The sequence below is a fragment of the Salmo salar genome, chromosome ssa21 (genome assembly GCF_905237065.1).
Source record: "Salmo salar chromosome ssa21, Ssal_v3.1, whole genome shotgun sequence".
Lineage (NCBI taxonomy): Eukaryota > Metazoa > Chordata > Actinopteri > Salmoniformes > Salmonidae > Salmo > Salmo salar.
The window spans coordinates 57830606-57853118 of record NC_059462.1 but is presented as its reverse complement, the minus strand read 5'-3'; the positions used below and the strand labels follow the sequence as shown (position 1 = coordinate 57853118).

Here is a 22513-nt window from a genome sequence, read left to right as displayed (position 1 = left end):
ATGGGGAATAGGGGGATGTTTAGGATATCTCAGTTTAATTCATAGAAAGTCCTGTTGTAGAAATTCTATCACTTGATAATCTTTGAAAAGCTACAAACAGTTATTTCTGTGTTCAGGTGTAAGTAACAGGGAAGCTGTGCAGACTCCTGCTGCTCCTGAAGACACTAACCAGGAGAGAGGAGGAGAGGGAGGAGGAGAGGGAGGAGGAGAGAGAGGAGGAGAGAGAGGAGGAGAGAGAGGAGGAGAGAGAGGAGGAGAGAGAGGAGGAGAGAGAGGAGGAGAGGGAGGAGGAGAGGGAGGAGGAGAGAGAGGAGGAGAGAGAGGAGGAGAGAGAGGAGGAGAGGGAGGAGGAGAGAGAGGAGGAGGAGAGAGAAACCGGGGAAGGAGGAAACCCAAGGGGAAGAAGACAATACAACATGAAGAGGGTGAGGTCATAACCTAACTCTGTCTGTCTGTCTGTCTGTCTCTCTGTCTGTCTGTCTGTCTGTCTCTGTCTGTCTGTCTGTCTGTCTGTCTGTCTGTCTGTCTGTCTGTCTGTCTGTCTGTCTGTCTGTCCTTTTTGTCTGCCTGTCTGTCTGTCTGTCCTTTTTGTCTGCCCGTCTGTCTGTGTCTGTTGTATACAACAACATCTTCTCTACATCTTCTCAGAGGAGCCTGATGAGTCCTGGGACTACGGCCTGAGGGATGCTCTCTACACCGCCTGTAAAACTGGAGACCTGGACACCCTCATCAGACTGTTACCAGGGAGGAGGGGAGAGGAGGAGGACCGGGGAGAGGAGGGTGGACAGAGGGAGGAGCAGGGTGCAAAGCCAGAGGGAGAGAAGAATCGGGGAGAGGTGGAGGAGAGCTGCTCTTCCCAGGCCCCTGCAGCCCAGGCCCCTGCAGCCCTGAGTCCACTAGCCCAGGCCCCTGCAGCCCAGGCCCCTGCAGCCCAGGCCCCTGCAGCCCAGGCCCCTGCAGCCCTGAGTCCACTAGCCCAGGCCCCTGCAGCCCAGGCCCCTGCAGCCCAGGCCCCTGCAGCCCAGGCCCCTGCAGCCCAGGCCCCTGCAGCCCAGGCCCCTGCAGCCCAGGCCCCTGCAGCCCTGAGTCCACTAGCCCAGGCCCCTGCAGCCCAGGCCCCTGCAGCCCTGAGTCCACTAGCCCAGGCCCCTGCAGCCCAGGCCCCTGCAGCCCTGAGTCCACTAGCCCAGGCCCCTGCAGCCCAGGCCCCTGCAGCCCAGGCCCCTGCAGCCCAGGACCCTGCAGCCCTGAGTCCACTAGCTCTACTCAACCAGCCCATCGACTCCTCAGGCTTCACTCTGCTTCATGTGGCCTCAGCAGCAGGACAGAAAGCAGTGGTCAAGCTGCTGATGGACAAAGGCAGTGACCCGGCCTGCAAGTATGAACCATATATATATATATGTCTATATTAGGCTTAGGCGCTATACCGTAATATGTCGTATACCAGCCATGAGATGGTTTTTCAATACATTTTGAATATTTGTATCTGTTTTTTTTTAGTTAATACCTGCGATCAACTTGTGCAATACGTTAGGAGATCACGTTCTTCATTTCACCTTTCACATTATTTTACATGATGAAGTTTTACCGTAGTTCGCCAGAACAGAGACAGGCAGGTGTGTTTGTAAGTAGCACAACAGGGAGAAAAAAGCTTTGTATTGACAGGGGGGGGGGGGTCATATTTTATCATTTTTTTCTTCAATATGGTGATCAGGGATGTGCAGCTAGAGTTTTCCTTCACAGGAAATACATCACTGCACCACAGTCGGCAGAAAACAGCTTAGTTAAATGATCTGACAATGGAAAAAAAAAGCAAGGTATTTTTTTTGTAAATAGAAGCTGGTTACGGTCTTTTATAACTTTAAGCAAAACATGAATCTTTCATTTTAACAGAGAAAAGTAGCTCCACATCAGTCAGAGGGCTGTCTGCTGATAGAATGATGGAGAACAGTAGCTCCACATCAGTCAGAGAGCTGTCTGCTGATAGAATGGTGGAGAACAGTAGCTCCACATCAGTCAGAGAGCTGTCTGCTGATAGAATGGTGGAGAACAGTAGCTCCACATCAGAGAGCTGTCTGCTGATAGAATGGTGGAGAACAGTAGCTCCACATCAGTCAGAGAGCTGTCTGCTGATAGAATGGTGGAGAACAGTAGCTCCACATCAGTCAGAGTGCTGTCTGCTGATAGAATGGTGGAGAACAGTAGCTCCACATCAGTCAGAGAGCTGTCTGCTGATAGAATGATGGAGAACAGTAGCTCCACATCAGTCAGAGAGCTGTCTCTGCTGATAGAATGGTGGAGAACAGTAGCTCCACATCAGAGAGCTGTCTGCTGATAGAATGGTGGAGAACAGTAGCTCCACATCAGTCAGAGTGCTGTCTGCTGATAGAATGGTGGAGAACAGTAGCTCCACATCAGTCAGAGTGCTGTCTGCTGATAGAATGGTGGAGAACAGTAGCTCCACAACAGAGGGCTGTCTGCTGATAGAATGGTGGAGAACAGTAGCTCCACATCAGTCAGAGGGCTGTCTCTGCTGATAGAATGGTGGAGAACAGTAGCTCCACATCAGTCAGAGAGCTGTCTGCTGATAGAATGGTGGAGAACAGTAGCTCCACATCAGTCAGAGTGCTGTCTGCTGATAGAATGGTAGAGAACAGTAGCTCCACATCAGTCAGAGTGCTGTCTGCTGATAGAATGGTGGAGAACAGTAGCTCCACATCAGTCAGAGTGCTGTCTGCTGATAGAATGGTGGAGAACAGTAGCTCCACATCAGTCAGAGAGCTGTCTGCTGATAGAATGGTGGAGAACAGTAGCTCCACATCAGTCAGAGAGCTGTCTGCTGATAGAATGATGGAGAACAGTAGCTCCACATCAGTCAGAGAGCTGTCTGATGATTGAATGCCAGTTTCTGATCTCTCATCTGAGTGGAGTGTAAACGCACCACACAATCTGTCCGATACCCAGTAGAAATTACCAAAAGAAGCCAGATATTTCTTATGCGTTTTATTATTTTTTTTGGCGTGAAAAAAGTATAATTCTGTGTTAACCCGACCTCCTAAATTCATCTTGCTCGTTAATCTAAGTAAGTGGCTGAATTTAATAAGGTGACGGGGGCATCATATTGGCTTAGTTTTGTGTTTGAGATGTCAAAGCAGTGGATGAGTTATCTGTACAGCCTGCCACTATCTTCATTTCCTTGTTTTTCTTCTCCTCCTCTCCGTTCTCCACCCGTCTGCTCTTCCCCCTCTTCTCAGAGCAGACGGGCCCGTTGCCCTAGCGACTCCAGACACACAGCATGTAGATATGCTGGTTCAGAGCCAGTTCTGTTCTTCCTTCAGACAAGGATGCGTCACATTCGCTTGTAAATGTCCAAAGTCACCAAAAAATGACATTCCATGTACATAAACGCAACATGTAAAGTGTCGGTCCCATGTTCCATGAGCTGAAATAAAAGATCCCAGAAATGTTCCATACTCACAAAAAGCTTATTTCTCTCAAAGTTTGTGCACAAATGTATTTACATCCCTGTTAGTGAGCATTTCTCCTTTACCAAGATAATCCATCCACCTGACAGGTGTGGCATATCAAGAAGCTGATTAAACAGCATGATCATTACACAGGTGCACCTTGTGCTGGGGACAATAAAAGGCCGCTCTAAAATGTGAAGTTTTGTCACCGAACACAATGCCACAGACGTCTCAAGTTTTGAGGGAGCGTGCAATTGGCATGCTGATTGCAGGAATGTCCGCCAGAGCTGTTGCCAGATCATTTAATGTTCATTTCTCTATCATAAGCCGCCTCCAACATCGTTTTAGAGAATTTGGCAGTACATCCAACCGGCCTCACAACCGCAGACCACGTGTGTGGGCGAGCGGTTTGCTGATGTCATTGTTGTGAACAGAGTGCCCCATGGTGGCGGTGGGGTTATGGTATGGGCCCCATGGTGGAGGTGGGGTTATGGTATGGGCCCCATGGTGGAGGTGGGGTTATGGTATGGGCCCCATGGTGGAGGTGGGGTTATGGTATGGGCCCCGTGGTGGAGGTGGGGTTATGGTATGGGCCCCGTGGTGGAGGTGGGGTTATGGTATGGGCCCCGTGGTGGAGGTGGGGTTATGGTGTGGGGCAGGCATAAACTACGGACAACAAACACAATTGCATTTTGTTGATGGCAATTTGAATGCACAGAGATACCGTGACGAGATCCTGAGGCCCATTGTCGTGCCATTCATCCGCCACCATCACCTCATGTTTCAGCATGATAATACACGGCCCCATGTCGCAAGGACCTGTACACAATTCCTGGAAGCTGAAAAGGTCCCAGTTCTTCCATGGCCTGCATACTCACCAGACACGTCACCCATTGAGCATGTTTGGGATGCTCTGGATCGACATGTACGACAGCGTGTTCCAGTTCCCGCCAATATACAGAAACTTCACACAGCCATTGAAGAGGAGTGGGACAACATTCCACAGCCTGATCAACTCTATGTGAAGGAGAGATGTCGCGTGCTGCATGAGGCAAATGGTGGTCACACCAGATACTGACTGGTTTTCTGATACAAGCCCCAACTTTTTATTTTTTTATTTAGGTATCTGTGACCAACAGATCTGTATTCCCAGTCATGTTAAATTCATAGATTAGGGACTAATTAATTAATTTCAATTGACTGATTTCCTTATGAACTGTAACTATGTTGCATTTATACTCTCTCTCTGTGTGTGTGAGATATATAATCACACAGTACCAGTCAAAAGTTTTAGAACACCTACTCATTCTAGGGTTTTTCTTTATTTGACTATATTTTACATTGTATAATAATAGTGAAGACATCAAAACTAAGAAATAACACACATGGAATCATGTAGTAACCAAAAAAGTGTTAAATAAATCAAAATATATTTTATATTTGAGATTCTTCAAAGTAGCCACCCTTTGCCTTGATTACAGCTTTGCAAACTCTTGGCATTCTCTCAACCAGCTTCACCTGGAATTATTTTCCAACAGTCTTGAAGGAGTTTCCTTCACTCTGCGGTCCAACTCATCCGAACCATCTCAATTGGGTGAGATGATAGTCCCACTAAGCCCAAACCAGATGGGATGGCGTATTGCTGCAGAATGCTGTGTTAGCCATGCTGGTTAAGTGTGCCTTGAATTCTAAATAAATCACAGACAGTGTCACCAGCATAGCACCATCACACCTCTTCCTCCATGCTTCACGGTGGGAACCTCACGTGCGGAGATCATCCGTTCACCTACTCTGCATCTCACAAAGACACGGCGGTTGGAACCAGAAATCTCATATTTGGACTCATCAGACCAAAGGACAGATTGCCACCAGTCTAATGTCCATTGCTCGTGTTTCTTGGCCCAAGCAAGTCTCTTCTTATTATTGGTGTCCTTTAGTAGTGGTTTCTTTGCAGCAATTCAACCATGAAGCCCTGATTCACACAGTCTCCTCTGAACAGTTGATGTTGAGATGTGTCTGTTACTTGAACTCTGTGAAGCATTTATTTGGGCTGCAATTTCTGAGGCTGGTAACTCTAATGAACTTATCCTCTGCAGCAGAGGTAACTCTGGGTCTTCCATTCCTGTGGTGATCCTCATGAGAGCCAGTTTCATCATAGCGCTTGATGGTTTTTGTGACTGCACTTGAAGAAACTTTCAAAGTTCTTGACATTTTCCGGATTGCCTGACCTTCATGTCTTAAAGTAATGATGGACTGTCGTTTCTCTTTGCTTATTTGAGCTGTTCTTGCCATAATATGGACTTGGTCTGTATACCACCCCTACCTTGTCACAACACAACTGGTTGGCTCAAACACATTAACTTTTAACAAGGCACAACTGTTAATTGAAATGCATTCCAGGTGACTACTTCATGAAGCTGGTTGAGAGAATGCAAAGCTGTCATGAAGGCAAAGGGTGGCTACTTTGAAGAATCTCAAAGAAAAAATACATTTAGATTTTGCCACTTTTGGTTACTACATGATTCCACATGTGTTGATGTCTTCACTACTATTCTACAACGTAGAAAATGGTCAAAATAAAGAAACACTTGAATGAGTAGGGGAGTAATTGTCTTTAAATGAAAAGCACGTTACAAATTGTATGTATTATTATTATAACAAGCTGTTTATATGTTATTAAAAAGAGAGGAAACGTGTTGCTTTGTGTCCACAGAGATCAAACAGGCCAGACTCCCTACATTGTTGCTCCAGACAAGGATACTAGAAACGTGTTTAGGAAGTACATGGCTGATCACCCTGACAGATACAACTACAGCAGGGCTCTGGTGAGCTGTCGTTCCAGTTGTCTAGTTACAGGTCACATTTTAAACTTGAGTAGAGCTGTGGAACAACAACAAACCAGCAATCAAGTGTCCAAAGATGTACAGGACTTGGACACTTTAAGGACTTTGTGATGAAGCTGTGAAGTGTAATCAGCCAGTTAAGAGTCCACTTTCTGTCAATCAAATGGAATAAATGAAATGTGGATTCTGTTGTCTAGGAGTTAGCTAGACAGAGAAGTAACGTGGGCCATTTCACATGATGACACATTTCCTAGCACACGAAATACCATTTAATAAAACATATTTTTATTTTCCAAAGATGTACAGTATTTTTTTTTTATTTTTTTTTATTTTTTTGAGCTCTTCGTGATACAGCAGTCTAACGTCGAACCTCTTCCTTTTAAGGTTCCTGGGCCGCTGACGGCGGAGTTGGAGTCCAAGAAAACGGAGAAGAAAAAGGCTCAGAAAGCAGCTCAGAAAACGAGGGAGAAAGCGCAGAAAGAACAGAGGAAGCAACTAGAGATGGAAGCTGAGGAGAAGAAAAGATTTGCCTCCTTAAGCGACCGAGAGAAGGTATGAAAACAGATCTTTTTGTAATATATATATTTTTTTTTGATGCGGTACATGAATTTGTTTCAAAACGAGCGGCTTGACTGTCAAATTTCCTCCCGCAGAGAGCACAGGCTGCAGAGAAGAGGTTGGCAGAGCATAAGGCATCAGCAGGGGGAGATCTTTCAAACACCAGGTAACATTACAAAGATCTGGGTCACTTAGTCAAACAACCTCTCTTTCTCTTTTGACTCACCGAACACAAAACCATGTTAGACTAATGAATACGTCGCGTTGCTCAATAAATAGCAGAACAGTCTGGTTCTGTACCGAAGGCAAACGTTGTTCTGTATTGAGTCAACACATTTTCTTTCATTCGTCTAGGAGTCTAGTGGTCTCTCCTGTCGTATACAGTATCGTCTAGGAGTCTCTCCTGTCGTATACAGTATCGTCTAGGAGTCTAGTGGTCTCTCCTGTCGTATACAGTATCGTCTAGTGGTCTCTCCTGTCGTATACAGTATCGTCTAGTGGTCTCTCCTGTCGTATACAGTATCGTCTAGGGGTCTAGTGGTCTCTCCTGTCGTATACAGTATCGTCTAGGGGTCTAGTGGTCTCCCCTGTCGTATACAGTATCGTCTAGGAGTCTAGTGGTCTCTCCTGTCGTATACAGTATCGTCTAGTGGTCTCTCCTGTCGTATACAGTATCGTCTAGTGGTCTCCCCTGTCGTATACAGTATCGTCTAGTGGTCTCCCCTGTCGTATACAGTATCGTCTAGTGGTCTCTCCTGTCGTATACAGTATCGTCTAGGGGTCTAGTGGTCTCTCCTGTCGTATACAGTATCGTCTAGTGGTCTCTCCTGTCGTATACAGTATCGTCTAGTGGTCTCTCCTGTCGTATACAGTATCGTCTAGGGGTCTAGTGGTCTCCCCTGTCGTATACAGTATCGTCTAGGGGTCTAGTGGTCTCTCCTGTCGTATACAGTATCGTCTAGTGGTCTCTCCTGTCGTATACAGTATCGTCTAGGAGTCTAGTGGTCTCTCCTGTCGTATACAGTATCGTCTAGGGGTCTAGTCTCTCCTGTCGTATACAGTATCGTCTAGGGGTCTCTCCTGTCGTATACAGTATCGTCTAGGAGTCTAGGGGTCTCTCCTGTCGTATACAGTATCGTCTAGGAGTCTAGGGGTCTCTCCTGTCGTATACAGTATCGTCTAGGGGTCTCTCCTGTCGTATACAGTATCGTCTAGTGGTCTCTCCTGTCGTATACAGTATCGTCTAGGAGTCTAGTGGTCTCTCCTGTCGTATACAGTATCGTCTAGGGGTCTAGTGGTCTCTCCTGTCGTATACAGTATCGTCTAGGGGTCTCTCCTGTCGTATACAGTATCGTCTAGGGGTCTAGTGGTCTCTCCTGTCGTATACAGTATCGTCTAGGGGTCTAGTGGTCTCTCCTGTCGTATACAGTATCGTCTAGGGGTCTCTCCTGTCGTATACAGTATCGTCTAGGGGTCTCTCCTGTCGTATACAGTATCGTCTAGTGGTCTCTCCTGTCGTATACAGTATCGTCTAGGAGTCTAGTGGTCTCTCCTGTCGTATACAGTATCGTCTAGGGGTCTAGTGGTCTCTCCTGTCGTATACAGTATCGTCTAGGGGTCTAGTGGTCTCTCCTGTCGTATACAGTATCGTCTAGGAGTCTAGTGGTCTCTCCTGTCGTATACAGTATCGTCTAGGGGTCTAGTGGTCTCTCCTGTCGTATACAGTATCGTCTAGGGGTCTAGTGGTCTCTCCTGTCGTATACAGTATCGTCTAGTGGTCTCTCCTGTCGTATACAGTATCGTCTAGGAGTCTAGTGGTCTCTCCTGTCGTATACAGTATCGTCTAGGGGTCTCTCCTGTCGTATACAGTATCGTCTAGGGTCTCTCCTGTCGTACAGTATCGTCTAGTGGTCTCTCCTGTCGTATACAGTATCGTCTAGGGGTCTAGTGGTCTCCCCTGTCGTATACAGTATCGTCTAGGGGTCTAGTGGTCTCTCCTGTCGTATACAGTATCGTCTAGGGGTCTAGTGGTCTCCCCTGTCGTATACAGTATCGTCTAGTGGTCTCTCCTGTCGTATACAGTATCGTCTAGGGGTCTAGTGGTCTCCCCTGTCGTATACAGTATCGTCTAGGGGTCTAGTGGTCTCTCCTGTCGTATACAGTATCGTCTAGTGGTCTCTCCTGTCGTATACAGTATCGTCTAGGGGTCTAGTGGTCTCCCCTGTCGTATACAGTATCGTCTAGTGGTCTAGTGGTCTCTCCTGTCGTATACAGTATCGTCTAGTGGTCTCTCCTGTCGTATACAGTATCGTCTAGGGGTCTAGTGGTCTCTCCTGTCGTATACAGTATCGTCTAGGGGTCTAGTGGTCTCTCCTGTCGTATACAGTATCGTCTAGGGGTCTAGTGGTCTCTCCTGTCGTATACAGTATCGTCTAGGGGTCTAGTGGTCTCTCCTGTCGTATACAGTATCGTCTAGGAGTCTAGGAGTCTCTCCTGTCGTATACAGTATCGTCTAGGGGTCTCTCCTGTCGTATACAGTATCGTCTAGGAGTCTAGTGGTCTCTCCTGTCGTATACAGTATCGTCTAGGGGTCTAGTGGTCTCTCCTGTCGTATACAGTATCGTCTAGGAGTCTAGTGGTCTCTCCTGTCGTATACAGTATCGTCTAGTGGTCTATCCTGTCGTATACAGTATCGTCTAGGGGTCTAGTGGTCTCTCCTGTCGTATACAGTATCGTCTAGGAGTCTAGTGGTCTCTCCTGTCGTATACAGTATCGTCTAGGGGTCTCTCCTGTCGTATACAGTATCGTCTAGGGGTCTCTCCTGTCGTATACAGTATCGTCTAGGGGTCTAGTGGTCTCTCCTGTCGTATACAGTATCGTCTAGGAGTCTAGGGGTCTCTCCTGTCGTATACAGTATCGTCTAGTGGTCTCTCCTGTCGTATACAGTATCGTCTAGGGGTCTAGTGGTCTCCCCTGTCGTATACAGTATCGTCTAGGGGTCTAGTGGTCTCTCCTGTCGTATACAGTATCGTCTAGGGGTCTAGTGGTCTCCCCTGTCGTATACAGTATCGTCTAGTGGTCTCTCCTGTCGTATACAGTATCGTCTAGGAGTCTAGTGGTCTCTCCTGTCGTATACAGTATCGTCTAGGAGTCTAGTGGTCTCTCCTGTCGTATACAGTATCGTCTAGGGGTCTAGTGGTCTCTCCTGTCGTATACAGTATCGTCTAGGGGTCTAGTGGTCTCTCCTGTCGTATACAGTATCGTCTAGGGGTCTCTCCTGTCGTATACAGTATCGTCTAGGGGTCTCTCCTGTCGTATACAGTATCGTCTAGGGGTCTAGTGGTCTCCCCTGTCGTATACAGTATCGTCTAGGAGTCTAGTGGTCTCTCCTGTCGTATACAGTATCGTCTAGTGGTCTCTCCTGTCGTATACAGTATCGTCTAGTGGTCTCCCCTGTCGTATACAGTATCGTCTAGTGGTCTCTCCTGTCGTATACAGTATCGTCTAGTGGTCTAGTGGTCTCTCCTGTCGTATACAGTATCGTCTAGTGGTCTAGTGGTCTCTCCTGTCGTATACAGTATCGTCTAGGGGTCTAGTGGTCTCTCCTGTCGTATACAGTATCGTCTAGTGGTCTCTCCTGTCGTATACAGTATCGTCTAGGGGTCTAGTGGTCTCTCCTGTCGTATACAGTATCGTCTAGTGGTCTCTCCTGTCGTATACAGTATCGTCTAGGGGTCTAGTGGTCTCTCCTGTCGTATACAGTATCGTCTAGGGGTCTAGTGGTCTCTCCTGTCGTATACAGTATCGTCTAGGAGTCTCTCCTGTCGTATACAGTATCGTCTAGGAGTCTAGTGGTCTCTCCTGTCGTATACAGTATCGTCTAGGGGTCTCTCCTGTCGTATACAGTATCGTCTAGGAGTCTAGTGGTCTCTCCTGTCGTATACAGTATCGTCTAGGAGTCTAGGGGTCTCTCCTGTCGTATACAGTATCGTCTAGGGGTCTCTCCTGTCGTATACAGTATCGTCTAGTGGTCTCTCCTGTCGTATACAGTATCGTCTAGGAGTCTAGTGGTCTCTCCTGTCGTATACAGTATCGTCTAGGGGTCTCTCCTGTCGTATACAGTATCGTCTAGGGGTCTAGTGGTCTCTCCTGTCGTATACAGTATCGTCTAGGGGTCTAGTGGTCTCTCCTGTCGTATACAGTATCGTCTAGGAGTCTAGTGGTCTCTCCTGTCGTATACAGTATCGTCTAGGGGTCTAGTGGTCTATCCTGTCGTATACAGTATCGTCTAGTGGTCTCTCCTGTCGTATACAGTATCGTCTAGTGGTCTCTCCTGTCGTATACAGTATCGTCTAGGAGTCTAGTGGTCTCTCCTGTCGTATACAGTATCGTCTAGGAGTCTAGTGGTCTCTCCTGTCGTATACAGTATCGTCTAGGAGTCTAGTGGTCTCTCCTGTCGTATACAGTATCGTCTAGGGGTCTAGTGGTCTCTCCTGTCGTATACAGTATCGTCTAGTGGTCTCTCCTGTCGTATACAGTATCGTCTAGGAGTCTAGTGGTCTCTCCTGTCGTATACAGTATCGTCTAGGGGTCTCTCCTGTCGTATACAGTATCGTCTAGGGGTCTCTCCTGTCGTATACAGTATCGTCTAGTGGTCTCTCCTGTCGTATACAGTATCGTCTAGGGGTCTAGTGGTCTCCCCTGTCGTATACAGTATCGTCTAGGGGTCTAGTGGTCTCTCCTGTCGTATACAGTATCGTCTAGGGGTCTAGTGGTCTCCCCTGTCGTATACAGTATCGTCTAGTGGTCTCTCCTGTCGTATACAGTATCGTCTAGGGGTCTAGTGGTCTCCCCTGTCGTATACAGTATCGTCTAGGGGTCTAGTGGTCTCTCCTGTCGTATACAGTATCGTCTAGTGGTCTCTCCTGTCGTATACAGTATCGTCTAGGGGTCTAGTGGTCTCCCCTGTCGTATACAGTATCGTCTAGTGGTCTAGTGGTCTCTCCTGTCGTATACAGTATCGTCTAGTGGTCTCTCCTGTCGTATACAGTATCGTCTAGGGGTCTAGTGGTCTCTCCTGTCGTATACAGTATCGTCTAGGGGTCTAGTGGTCTCTCCTGTCGTATACAGTATCGTCTAGGGGGTCTAGTGGTCTCTCCTGTCGTATACAGTATCGTCTAGGGGTCTAGTGGTCTCTCCTGTCGTATACAGTATCGTCTAGGGGTCTAGTGGTCTCTCCTGTCGTATACAGTATCGTCTAGGAGTCTAGGGGTCTCTCCTGTCGTATACAGTATCGTCTAGGGGTCTAGTGGTCTCTCCTGTCGTATACAGTATCGTCTAGGGGTCTCTCCTGTCGTATACAGTATCGTCTAGGGGTCTCTCCTGTCGTATACAGTATCGTCTAGTGGTCTCCCCTGTCGTATACAGTATCGTCTAGGGGTCTAGTGGTCTCTCCTGTCGTATACAGTATCGTCTAGGGGTCTAGTGGTCTCCCCTGTCGTATACAGTATCGTCTAGTGGTCTCTCCTGTCGTATACAGTATCGTCTAGGGGTCTAGTGGTCTCCCCTGTCGTATACAGTATCGTCTAGGGGTCTAGTGGTCTCTCCTGTCGTATACAGTATCGTCTAGTGGTCTCTCCTGTCGTATACAGTATCGTCTAGGGGTCTAGTGGTCTCCCCTGTCGTATACAGTATCGTCTAGTGGGTCTAGTGGTCTCTCCTGTCGTATACAGTATCGTCTAGGGGTCTAGTGGTCTCTCCTGTCGTATACAGTATCGTCTAGGGGTCTAGTGGTCTCTCCTGTCGTATACAGTATCGTCTAGGGGTCTAGTGGTCTCTCCTGTCGTATACAGTATCGTCTAGGGGTCTAGTGGTCTCTCCTGTCGTATACAGTATCGTCTAGGAGTCTAGGGGTCTCTCCTGTCGTATACAGTATCGTCTAGGGGTCTCTCCTGTCGTATACAGTATCGTCTAGGGGTCTAGTGGTCTCTCCTGTCGTATACAGTATCGTCTAGGGGTCTAGTGGTCTCTCCTGTCGTATACAGTATCGTCTAGGGGTCTAGTGGTCTCTCCTGTCGTATACAGTATCGTCTAGGAGTCTAGTGGTCTCTCCTGTCGTATACAGTATCGTCTAGGGGTCTCTCCTGTCGTATACAGTATCGTCTAGGGGTCTCTCCTGTCGTATACAGTATCGTCTAGTGGTCTCTCCTGTCGTATACAGTATCGTCTAGGGGTCTAGTGGTCTCCCCTGTCGTATACAGTATCGTCTAGGGGTCTAGTGGTCTCTCCTGTCGTATACAGTATCGTCTAGGGGTCTAGTGGTCTCCCCTGTCGTATACAGTATCGTCTAGTGGTCTCTCCTGTCGTATACAGTATCGTCTAGGAGTCTAGTGGTCTCCCCTGTCGTATACAGTATCGTCTAGTGGTCTCTCCTGTCGTATACAGTATCGTCTAGGAGTCTAGGAGTCTCTCCTGTCGTATACAGTATCGTCTAGTGGTCTCTCCTGTCGTATACAGTATCGTCTAGGAGTCTAGTGGTCTCTCCTGTCGTATACAGTATCGTCTAGGGGTCTAGTGGTCTCTCCTGTCGTATACAGTATCGTCTAGGAGTCTAGTGGTCTCTCCTGTCGTATACAGTATCGTCTAGGGGTCTAGTGGTCTCTCCTGTCGTATACAGTATCGTCTAGTGGTCTCTCCTGTCGTATACAGTATCGTCTAGGAGTCTAGTGGTCTCTCCTGTCGTATACAGTATCGTCTAGGGGTCTCTCCTGTCGTATACAGTATCGTCTAGGGGTCTCTCCTGTCGTATACAGTATCGTCTAGTGGTCTCTCCTGTCGTATACAGTATCGTCTAGGGGTCTAGTGGTCTCCCCTGTCGTATACAGTATCGTCTAGGGGTCTAGTGGTCTCTCCTGTCGTATACAGTATCGTCTAGGGGTCTAGTGGTCTCCCCTGTCGTATACAGTATCGTCTAGTGGTCTCTCCTGTCGTATACAGTATCGTCTAGGGGTCTAGTGGTCTCCCCTGTCGTATACAGTATCGTCTAGGGGTCTAGTGGTCTCTCCTGTCGTATACAGTATCGTCTAGTGGTCTCTCCTGTCGTATACAGTATCGTCTAGGGGTCTAGTGGTCTCCCCTGTCGTATACAGTATCGTCTAGTGGTCTAGTGGTCTCTCCTGTCGTATACAGTATCGTCTAGTGGTCTCTCCTGTCGTATACAGTATCGTCTAGGGGTCTAGTGGTCTCTCCTGTCGTATACAGTATCGTCTAGGGGTCTAGTGGTCTCTCCTGTCGTATACAGTATCGTCTAGGGGTCTAGTGGTCTCTCCTGTCGTATACAGTATCGTCTAGGGGTCTAGTGGTCTCTCCTGTCGTATACAGTATCGTCTAGGAGTCTAGGGGTCTCTCCTGTCGTATACAGTATCGTCTAGGGATCTAGTGGTCTCTCCTGTCGTATACAGTATCGTCTAGGGGTCTAGTGGTCTCTCCTGTCGTATACAGTATCGTCTAGGAGTCTAGGGGTCTCTCCTGTTGTATACAGTATCGTCTAGGGGTCTCTCCTGTCGTATACAGTATCGTCTAGGAGTCTAGTGGTCTCTCCTGTCGTATACAGTATCGTCTAGGGGTCTAGTGGTCTCTCCTGTCGTATACAGTATCGTCTAGGGGTCTAGTGGTCTCTCCTGTCGTATACAGTATCGTCTAGGAGTCTAGTGGTCTCTCCTGTCGTATACAGTATCGTCTAGGGGTCTCTCCTGTCGTATACAGTATCGTCTAGGGGTCTCTCCTGTCGTATACAGTATCGTCTAGTGGTCTCTCCTGTCGTATACAGTATCGTCTAGGGGTCTAGTGGTCTCCCCTGTCGTATACAGTATCGTCTAGGGGTCTCTCCTGTCGTATACAGTATCGTCTAGGGGTCTAGTGGTCTCCCCTGTCGTATACAGTATCGTCTAGTGGTCTCTCCTGTCGTATACAGTATCGTCTAGGAGTCTAGTGGTCTCCCCTGTCGTATACAGTATCGTCTAGTGGTCTCTCCTGTCGTATACAGTATCGTCTAGGAGTCTAGGAGTCTCTCCTGTCGTATACAGTATCGTCTAGTGGTCTCTCCTGTCGTATACAGTATCGTCTAGGAGTCTAGTGGTCTCTCCTGTCATATACAGTATCGTCTAGGGGTCTAGTGGTCTCTCCTGTCGTATACAGTATCGTCTAGGGGTCTAGTGGTCTCTCCTGTCGTATACAGTATCGTCTAGGAGTCTCTCCTGTCCTATACAGTATCGTCTAGGGGTCTCTCCTGTCGTATACAGTATCGTCTAGGAGTCTCTCCTGTCGTATACAGTATCGTCTAGGAGTCTAGTGGTCTCTCCTGTCGTATACAGTATCGTCTAGGGGTCTAGTGTGTTTCTAACTCCATGTTCTCTCCTCTCTACCAGGCGGTGTTGGCAGTGTGGGGAGTCCCTGGTGGGAAAGGTCCCGTTTCAATACCTAGACTTCAGCTTCTGCACCCCTCGCTGTGTCCAGGAGCACCGAAAGGCTAATGTGGCTAACAGGAGCAAAGCAGCGAACTGACTGTCATGTTGCTACCGCCACCACCCTACCATACTGTTGCCACTTCACTATAGAAGCCTCAGGCCTACTAATCTGTTAGTTGGTGGGCCCAGAGCCCTAACTGAACCAAGCCACAGGGCCCAGAGCCCGCAGACCCAACTGAACCAAGCCACAGGGCCCAGAGCCCGAACTGAACCAAGCCACAGGGCCCAGAGCCCGCAGACCCAACTGAACCAAGCCACAGGGCCCAGAGCACGCAGACCCAGAGATACCTAAGTCAATCTGCAGGGCCCAGTGATCTTGCCCGTCTGATAGGAACAAAAATGCATAGAAATAGAATGAATAGAACAGACAAATGATTGACTTGAATGGGGACTCCGGTTCTAATCGTTATATTTCTATGCATTTAATCCTAATCAAATAGGACCCGGTGTCTCAAGATGAGCGGGCTTGTTACGGCTGGATCCAGTTTAACTCGGGACGATCTGAGTTGTAGCGCCGTTGGAAATCTAAAGGTCATTGAGCCGACATGCAGCGTTTACCGTGGAAGCTGTCCAGGTCTGATCCCGGGTTAACTGGTGTCAGATTAAATCATTCTGTTGGCTCCTCCAGGTCTGAACCCGGGTCAACTGGTGTCAGATTAAATCATTCTGATGGCTCCTCCAGGTCTGAACCCGGGTCAACTGGTGTCAGATTAAATCATTCTGTTGGCTCCTCCAGGTCTGAACCCGGGTCAACTGGTATCATTCTGATGGTTCCTCCAGGTCTGAACCCGGGTCAACTGGTATCACGATGGTTCCTCGTCGACCTCAACATCATTCTGTTGGCTCCTCCAGGTCTGAACCCGGGTCAACTGGTGTCAGATTAAATCATTCTGTTGGTTCCTCCAGGTCTGAACCCGGGTCAACTGGTATCATTCTGTTGGCTCCTCCAGGTCTGAACCCGGGTCAACTGGTGTCAGATATCATTCTGATGGCTCCTCCAGGTCTGAACCCGGGTCAACTGGTGTCAGATATCATTCTGCTGGCTCCTCCAGGTCTGAACCCGGGTCAACTGGTGTCAGATTAAATCATTCTGTTGGCTCCTCCAGGTCTGAACCCGGGTCAACTGGTATCATTCTGATGGTTCCTCCAGGTCTGAACCCGGGTCAACTGGTATCATTCTGTTGGTTCCTCCAGGTCTGAACCCGGGTCAACTGGTATCATTCTGTTGGTTCCTCCAGGTCTGAACCCGGGTCAACTGGTGTCAGATTAAATCATTCTGCTGGCTCCTCCAGGTCTGAACCCGGGTCAACTGGTATCATTCTGTTGGTTCCTCCAGGTCTGAACCCGGGTCAACTGGTGTCAGATTAAATCATTCTGTTGGCTCCTCCAGGTCTGAACCCGGGTCAACTGGTGTCAGATTAAATCATTCTGATGGCTCCTCCAGGTCTGAACCCGGGTCAACTGGTGTCAGATTAAATCATTCTGCTGGTTCCTCCAGGTCTGAACCGGGTCAACTGGTATCATTCTGCTGGTTCCTCCAGGTCTGAACCCGGGTCAACTGGTGTCAATTAAATCATTCTGTTGGTTCCTCCAGGTCTGAACCCGGGTCAACTGGTATCATTCTGTTGGTTCCTCCAGGTCTGAACCCGGGTCAACTGGTATCAGATGAAATCATTCTGTTGGTGTCAAATGGAATAATAATAATAATAATAAACAATATTAATTCAACTGTATGTGTGATGATGAAATACTGTTTATTAATGTACACTGTTTTTTTTTTGGGGGGGGGAAATTGATTTATTAAAAGGTATAAAGTACCACAGCAACTCGTGTTATTTTTAAAAATAATGTCAAAACAATGATTACCATAATACTATCATCGATTTATTCATACCTGCGTGAGTTAAACACAGAAACCTTTAAGTTTCCTTTTTTAAACAGATCATCGAAATGCAGCGGAGACAGAAACTGGAAGTCTGGCTCAGCGGTTGTTATACAAAACATTTTTACATTTTTTACATTTTAGTAATTTAGCAGACGCTCTTATCCAGAGCGACTTACAGTAGTGAATGCATACATTTCATACATTTTTTTTTCTTTTTCTCTCCGTACTGGTCCCCCGTGGGAATCGAACCCACAACCCTGGCGTTGCAAACACCATGCTCTACCAACTGAGCCACACAGAGTGCTGAAATTACTTGATACAGGATATGTTTACACATACATCGATTTGATAGACGATTGGAGTGTATTAGCTCATGCTGCAGATAAGAAGTAGTTGGACAGAGACTTATTCGGAGGGATTGATTGATTGATTGGCTGTCTGTCGTGTGTCTCTCTCTGTGTGTGTGTCAACTATGAAGAAACTGATTCTCTGAGGTAATGTAGCTGCGGTGTCATGTCTGTCTGTCTGTGGTCTGTGATGTCTTGCCGGAAGTGCTGTTGAGCTGGGGCCGGTCCATAAAGAGGACCCTGGTGTGAGGAGGGGCCCTCTCTAGCTCCAGAACTGTGATATTGTTGGGCTGGGTGGGGCTGAGCAAGGGGCCCGGGACGTACAGGGTCTGCTGGGGACCTCTCTTAGGCCAGTACCTGCCCAGGTTCACCCCGTTGATCCACACTTGTCCCTGGGAACAGTGGAAAGGCAAGAGGGGAGACAGTCAGTCTCAGTAGAGGATTTGAGCCCCAAGAAGGAACTTATATAGTGAACACGAGGACACACACATCTCTTGTTCTTCTGAGAGCCATTGTGTTCATAGATCTCCGTATTGGTAAAGTACTAAACTAGTATTTTCTGTACTAGTAGCATTAACTCAGTATTGATTATGTCCTCACCTTGGTCCATTCATTGAGTCGGAGAAAGGTGTCCCAGGCCAGACCGTTGGTAGTCAGGGTGCCCTGGTAGAAGACTGGCCCATCTGAAGCCCCTCTGACTGGGTCGAGTGGGGAACGTCGCTGGCCCGACTGGGGCCATCCGGAGGCGATGGCTCCGTCGATGTCCAGAGGATAGATCTGCCAATCTGTCAGCACATCTTTACCAATGATCAGGTTACTCAACAGGCCCTGCGAAAAAATACAGACATGACCAAGAAATCCAACTGTTAAGTCAATTCCTTAGCCCGAGTGCCAGACTGTTTGTTGGTGCTTTTGTCAACACCTCGTAAGTCATTGTCGTTAAGGGTTTATCACTCCGCTCCTCTGAACTCTCCGCTGGCTCCCACTTGCGACTCATCCATTTCAAAACCCTGGGCTTGCCTACAGAGGCTTGAAGGTGTGTCCATTCCTTAGCCTGAGTGCCAGTCTATTTGTGCTATTATGCCTACTCATTGTCATGAGAAGTTTGGCAAATACTCCTGTGAACATTCCTGTGATAGACTCAAATAACTGGATAGTTTTTCCTCTTGGATATTGGAGTCTGGATCCTTTATTGGTCCAGCGCACTTCACTTCCATAAATCCTGAACTGCTAAAACTTCTATTTTATTCAGATCAAGATATAAACATACGTCTGTCTACTGAAGTAGACTTGCCTTGAAGTCGTTGATCTTGCTGCCAAAGTTGACTCGTCCCATGTTCTCTACTAGAACGTCAACCTGGTCCCCCTGCTTCCCTGTTACGTTCATCACCAGAGTCGTGTCTCTCTCCAGCAGCCCCTGAAACACCTGTACAGGAAGAGCACACAACCTCTGTTCAACATGCTGACCATCACACAAGCTCTGTACAACATGCCGACCATCACACAACCTCTGTTCAACATGCTGACCATCACACAAGCTCTGTACAACATGCCGACCATCACACAACCTCTGTTCAACATGCTGACCATCACACAACCATCACACAAGCTCTGTACAACATGCCGACCATCACACAACCTCTGTTCAACATTCTGACCTTCACACAACCTCTGTACAACATGCTGACAGGACAACCTCCCAATCGAATACTTATGTAGGATTCTGGAGCGTCGCCTGACATTCTGTTCACGTTGCAAAATTAAAATGTACACGTTAATAATTTCATCCAAACTGCTGACGGGCGTCTGCAAGTCCCGCCTCTCCCATCTCCTCATTGGTTGTTTTGGAGCATATACCCACGTGGCATCTCCTCATTGGTTGTTTTGGAGCATATACCCACGTGGGTGATTGAAAGAGGACCGGAGGTCCGCGCTCCAGTCCAGTTGGTGGTGGTAATGTACCTTAAAGTTGGTTACCAACCTCCAGATTAAAATCCACAGAAGACAACGACTCAAGAAGCTTCCCCCTTTATTTTATTTTTATATATCTGTGGATTAGATTAAATGTCGGGAATAGAGATCACATGATTTTTGTGTGACTCAAAATTCTACCAAAGATCCTGTCCCCCGAAATGAATATCGTTTGTTCAGAGTTCGTTTTGATATTTCAACCTGCCTGTCTTGATTCCCACCTGGTGTGGATGGACAAAATCAACACGCATGTGCTCGGTATAGTCAGCAGCGTTTTCCACAACCAGTAAGGGCACCGTCTGACTGACCAGACAAGAGGACAACACTGGAGGTGTGACAGACAGACACCTACCCCTTTAAGACAGACAGACACCTACCCCTTTAAGACAGACAGACAGACAGAGAGGCACCTACCCCATTAAGACAGACAGACACCTACCCCATTAAGACAGACAGACAGCTACCCCTTTAAGACAGACAGACAGACAGAGAGGCACCTACCCCATTAAGACAGACAGACACCTACCCCATTAAGACAGACAGAGACACCTACCCCATTAAGACAGACAGACAGATAGACAGACACCTACTCCATGGACAAACATCTACTCCAGACAGACCTATGCCCATTCATGAACTCCATTCAGGACAGACTGAGAGACACGCCTACCCCACGGACAGAGACATATGCCCGGTAATGAACCAGGACAGACAGACCTACCCCACAGACGGACAGACGCCTACCCCACGGACGGACGGACGGACCTCTACCCCACGGACGGACAGACGCCTACCCCACGGACAGAGACATGAACCAGGACAGACAGACCTACCCCACGGACGGACGGACGGACCTCTACCCCACGGACGGACAGACGCCTACCCCACGGACAGAGACATGAACCAGGACAGACAGACCTACCCCACAGACGGACAGACGCCTACCCCACGGACGGACGGACGCCTACCCCCTTTAAGACAGACAGACACCTACCCCATTAAGACAGACAGACACCTACCCCATTAAGACAGACAGACACCTACCCCATTAAGACAGACAGAGAGGCACCTACCCCACAGACAGAGACATATGCCCGGTCATGAACCCCATTCAGAGGAGAGATTAGGGGTGTGTCTTCTGGCAGGTCCCTGGGCAGTTTGGTCCGGTACAGCATGAAGCCATAGTACTAAACAGAGTAGATACAGCATGAAGCCATAGTACTAAACAGAGTAGATACAGCATGAAGCCATAGTACTAAACAGAGTAGGTACAGCATGAAGCCATAGTACTAAACAGAGTACATACAGCATGAAGCCATAGTACTAAACAGAGTAGGTACAGCATGAAGCCATAGTACTAAACAGAGTAGGTACAGCATGAAGCCATAGTACTAAACAGAGTAGATACAGCATGAAGCCATAGTACTAAACAGAGTAGATACAGCATGAAGCCATAGTACTAAACAGAGTAGATACAGCATGAAGCCATAGTACTAAACAGAGTAGGTACAGCATGAAGCCATAGTACTAAACAGAGTAGGTACAGCATGAAACCATAGTACTAAACAGAGTAGATACAGCATGAAGCCATAGTACTAAACAGAGTAGGTACAGCATGAAGCCATAGTACTAAACAGAGTAGATACAGCATGAAGCCATAGTACTAAACAGAGTAGATACAGCATGAAGCCATAGTACTAAACAGAGTAGGTACAGCATGAAGCCATAGTACTAAACAGAGTAGATACAGCATGAAGCCATAGTACTAAACAGAGTAGGTACAGCATGAAGCCATAGTACTAAACAGAGTAGATACAGCATGAAGCCATAGTACTAAACAGAGTAGGTACAGCATGAAGCCATAGTACTAAACAGAGTAGATACAGCATGAAGCCATAGTACTAAACAGAGTAGATACAGCATGAAGCCATAGTACTAAACAGAGTAGATACAGCATGAAGCCATAGTACTAAACAGAGTAGATACAGCATGAAGCCATAGTACTAAACAGAGTAGATACAGCATGAAGCCATAGTACTAAACAGAGTAGGTACAGCATGAAGCCATAGTACTAAACAGAGTAGGTACAGCATGAAGCCATAGTACTAAACAGAGTAGATACAGCATGAAGCCATAGTACTAAACAGAGTAGATACAGCATGAAGCCATAGTACTAAACAGAGTAGGTACAGCATGAAGCCATAGTACTAAACAGAGTAGATACAGCATGAAGCCATAGTACTAAACAGCATGAAGCCATAGTACTAAACAGAGTAGGTACAGCATGAAGCCATAGTACTAAACAGAGTAGATGCAGCATGAAGCCATAGTACTAAACAGAGTAGATACAGCATGAAGCCATAGTACTAAACAGAGTAGATACAGCATGAAGCCATAGTACTAAACAGAGTAGGTACAGCATGAAGCCATAGTACTAAACAGAGTAGATACAGCATGAAGCCATAGTACTAAACAGAGTAGATACAGCATGAAGCCGTAGTACTAAACAGAGTAGATACAGCATGAAGCCATAGTACTAAACAGCATGAAGCCATAGTACTAAACAGAGTAGATACAGCATGAAGCCATAGTACTAAACAGAGTAGATACAGCATGAAGCCATAGTACTAAACAGAGTAGATACAGCATGAAACCATAGTACTAAACAGAGTAGATACAGCATGAAGCCATAGTACTAAACAGAGTAGATACAGCATGAAGCCATAGTACTAAACAGAGTAGATACAGCATGAAGCCATAGTACTAAACAGAGTAGATACAGCATGAAGCCATAGTACTAAACAGAGTAGATACAGCATGAAGCCATAGTACTAAACAGAGTAGATACAGCATGAAGCCATAGTACTAAACAGAGTAGGTACAGCATGAAGCCATAGTACTAAACAGAGTAGGTACA

At 47.3% G+C, this 22513-nt stretch overlaps 2 protein-coding genes across 6 annotated transcripts in view; one reads left to right on the top strand and one right to left on the bottom strand.

Annotated features, from left to right (window-relative positions):
- The window catches only part of ankzf1 (ankyrin repeat and zinc finger peptidyl tRNA hydrolase 1), a 49435-nt gene extending 32216 nt beyond the window's left edge, over positions 1-17219 (top strand). Inside the window, exons 10-18 of one of the 5 annotated variants that reach the window (XM_045704934.1) lie at positions 117-425; positions 649-1378; positions 6181-6292; positions 6695-6862; positions 6964-7034; positions 15295-16173; positions 16500-16587; positions 16632-16891; positions 16988-17219. In XM_045704934.1, the coding sequence (XP_045560890.1) occupies positions 117-425; positions 649-1378; positions 6181-6292; positions 6695-6862; positions 6964-7034; positions 15295-15430 (1526 nt within the window). In that variant the 3' untranslated portion in view covers positions 15431-16173; positions 16500-16587; positions 16632-16891; positions 16988-17219. Of the gene's footprint in view, positions 1-116; positions 426-648; positions 1379-6180; positions 6293-6694; positions 6863-6963; positions 7035-15294; positions 16174-16245; positions 16344-16499; positions 16892-16987 lie in introns of all 5 variants that reach the window. The other 4 variants (XM_045704933.1, XM_045704936.1, XM_045704935.1 and 1 more) reach the window with 4 other exon arrangements.
- The window catches only part of glb1l (galactosidase, beta 1-like), a 53228-nt gene continuing 47839 nt past the window's right edge, over positions 17125-22513 (bottom strand). The window contains exons 13-16 of the mRNA XM_045704937.1: positions 20670-20783; positions 18920-19051; positions 18226-18453; positions 17125-18017 (exon numbers count right to left, since the gene is read on the bottom strand). Coding sequence (XP_045560893.1) covers positions 17790-18017; positions 18226-18453; positions 18920-19051; positions 20670-20783 — 702 coding nt within the window. The 3' untranslated portion in view covers positions 17125-17789. The remainder of the gene's footprint in view (positions 18018-18225; positions 18454-18919; positions 19052-20669; positions 20784-22513) is intronic.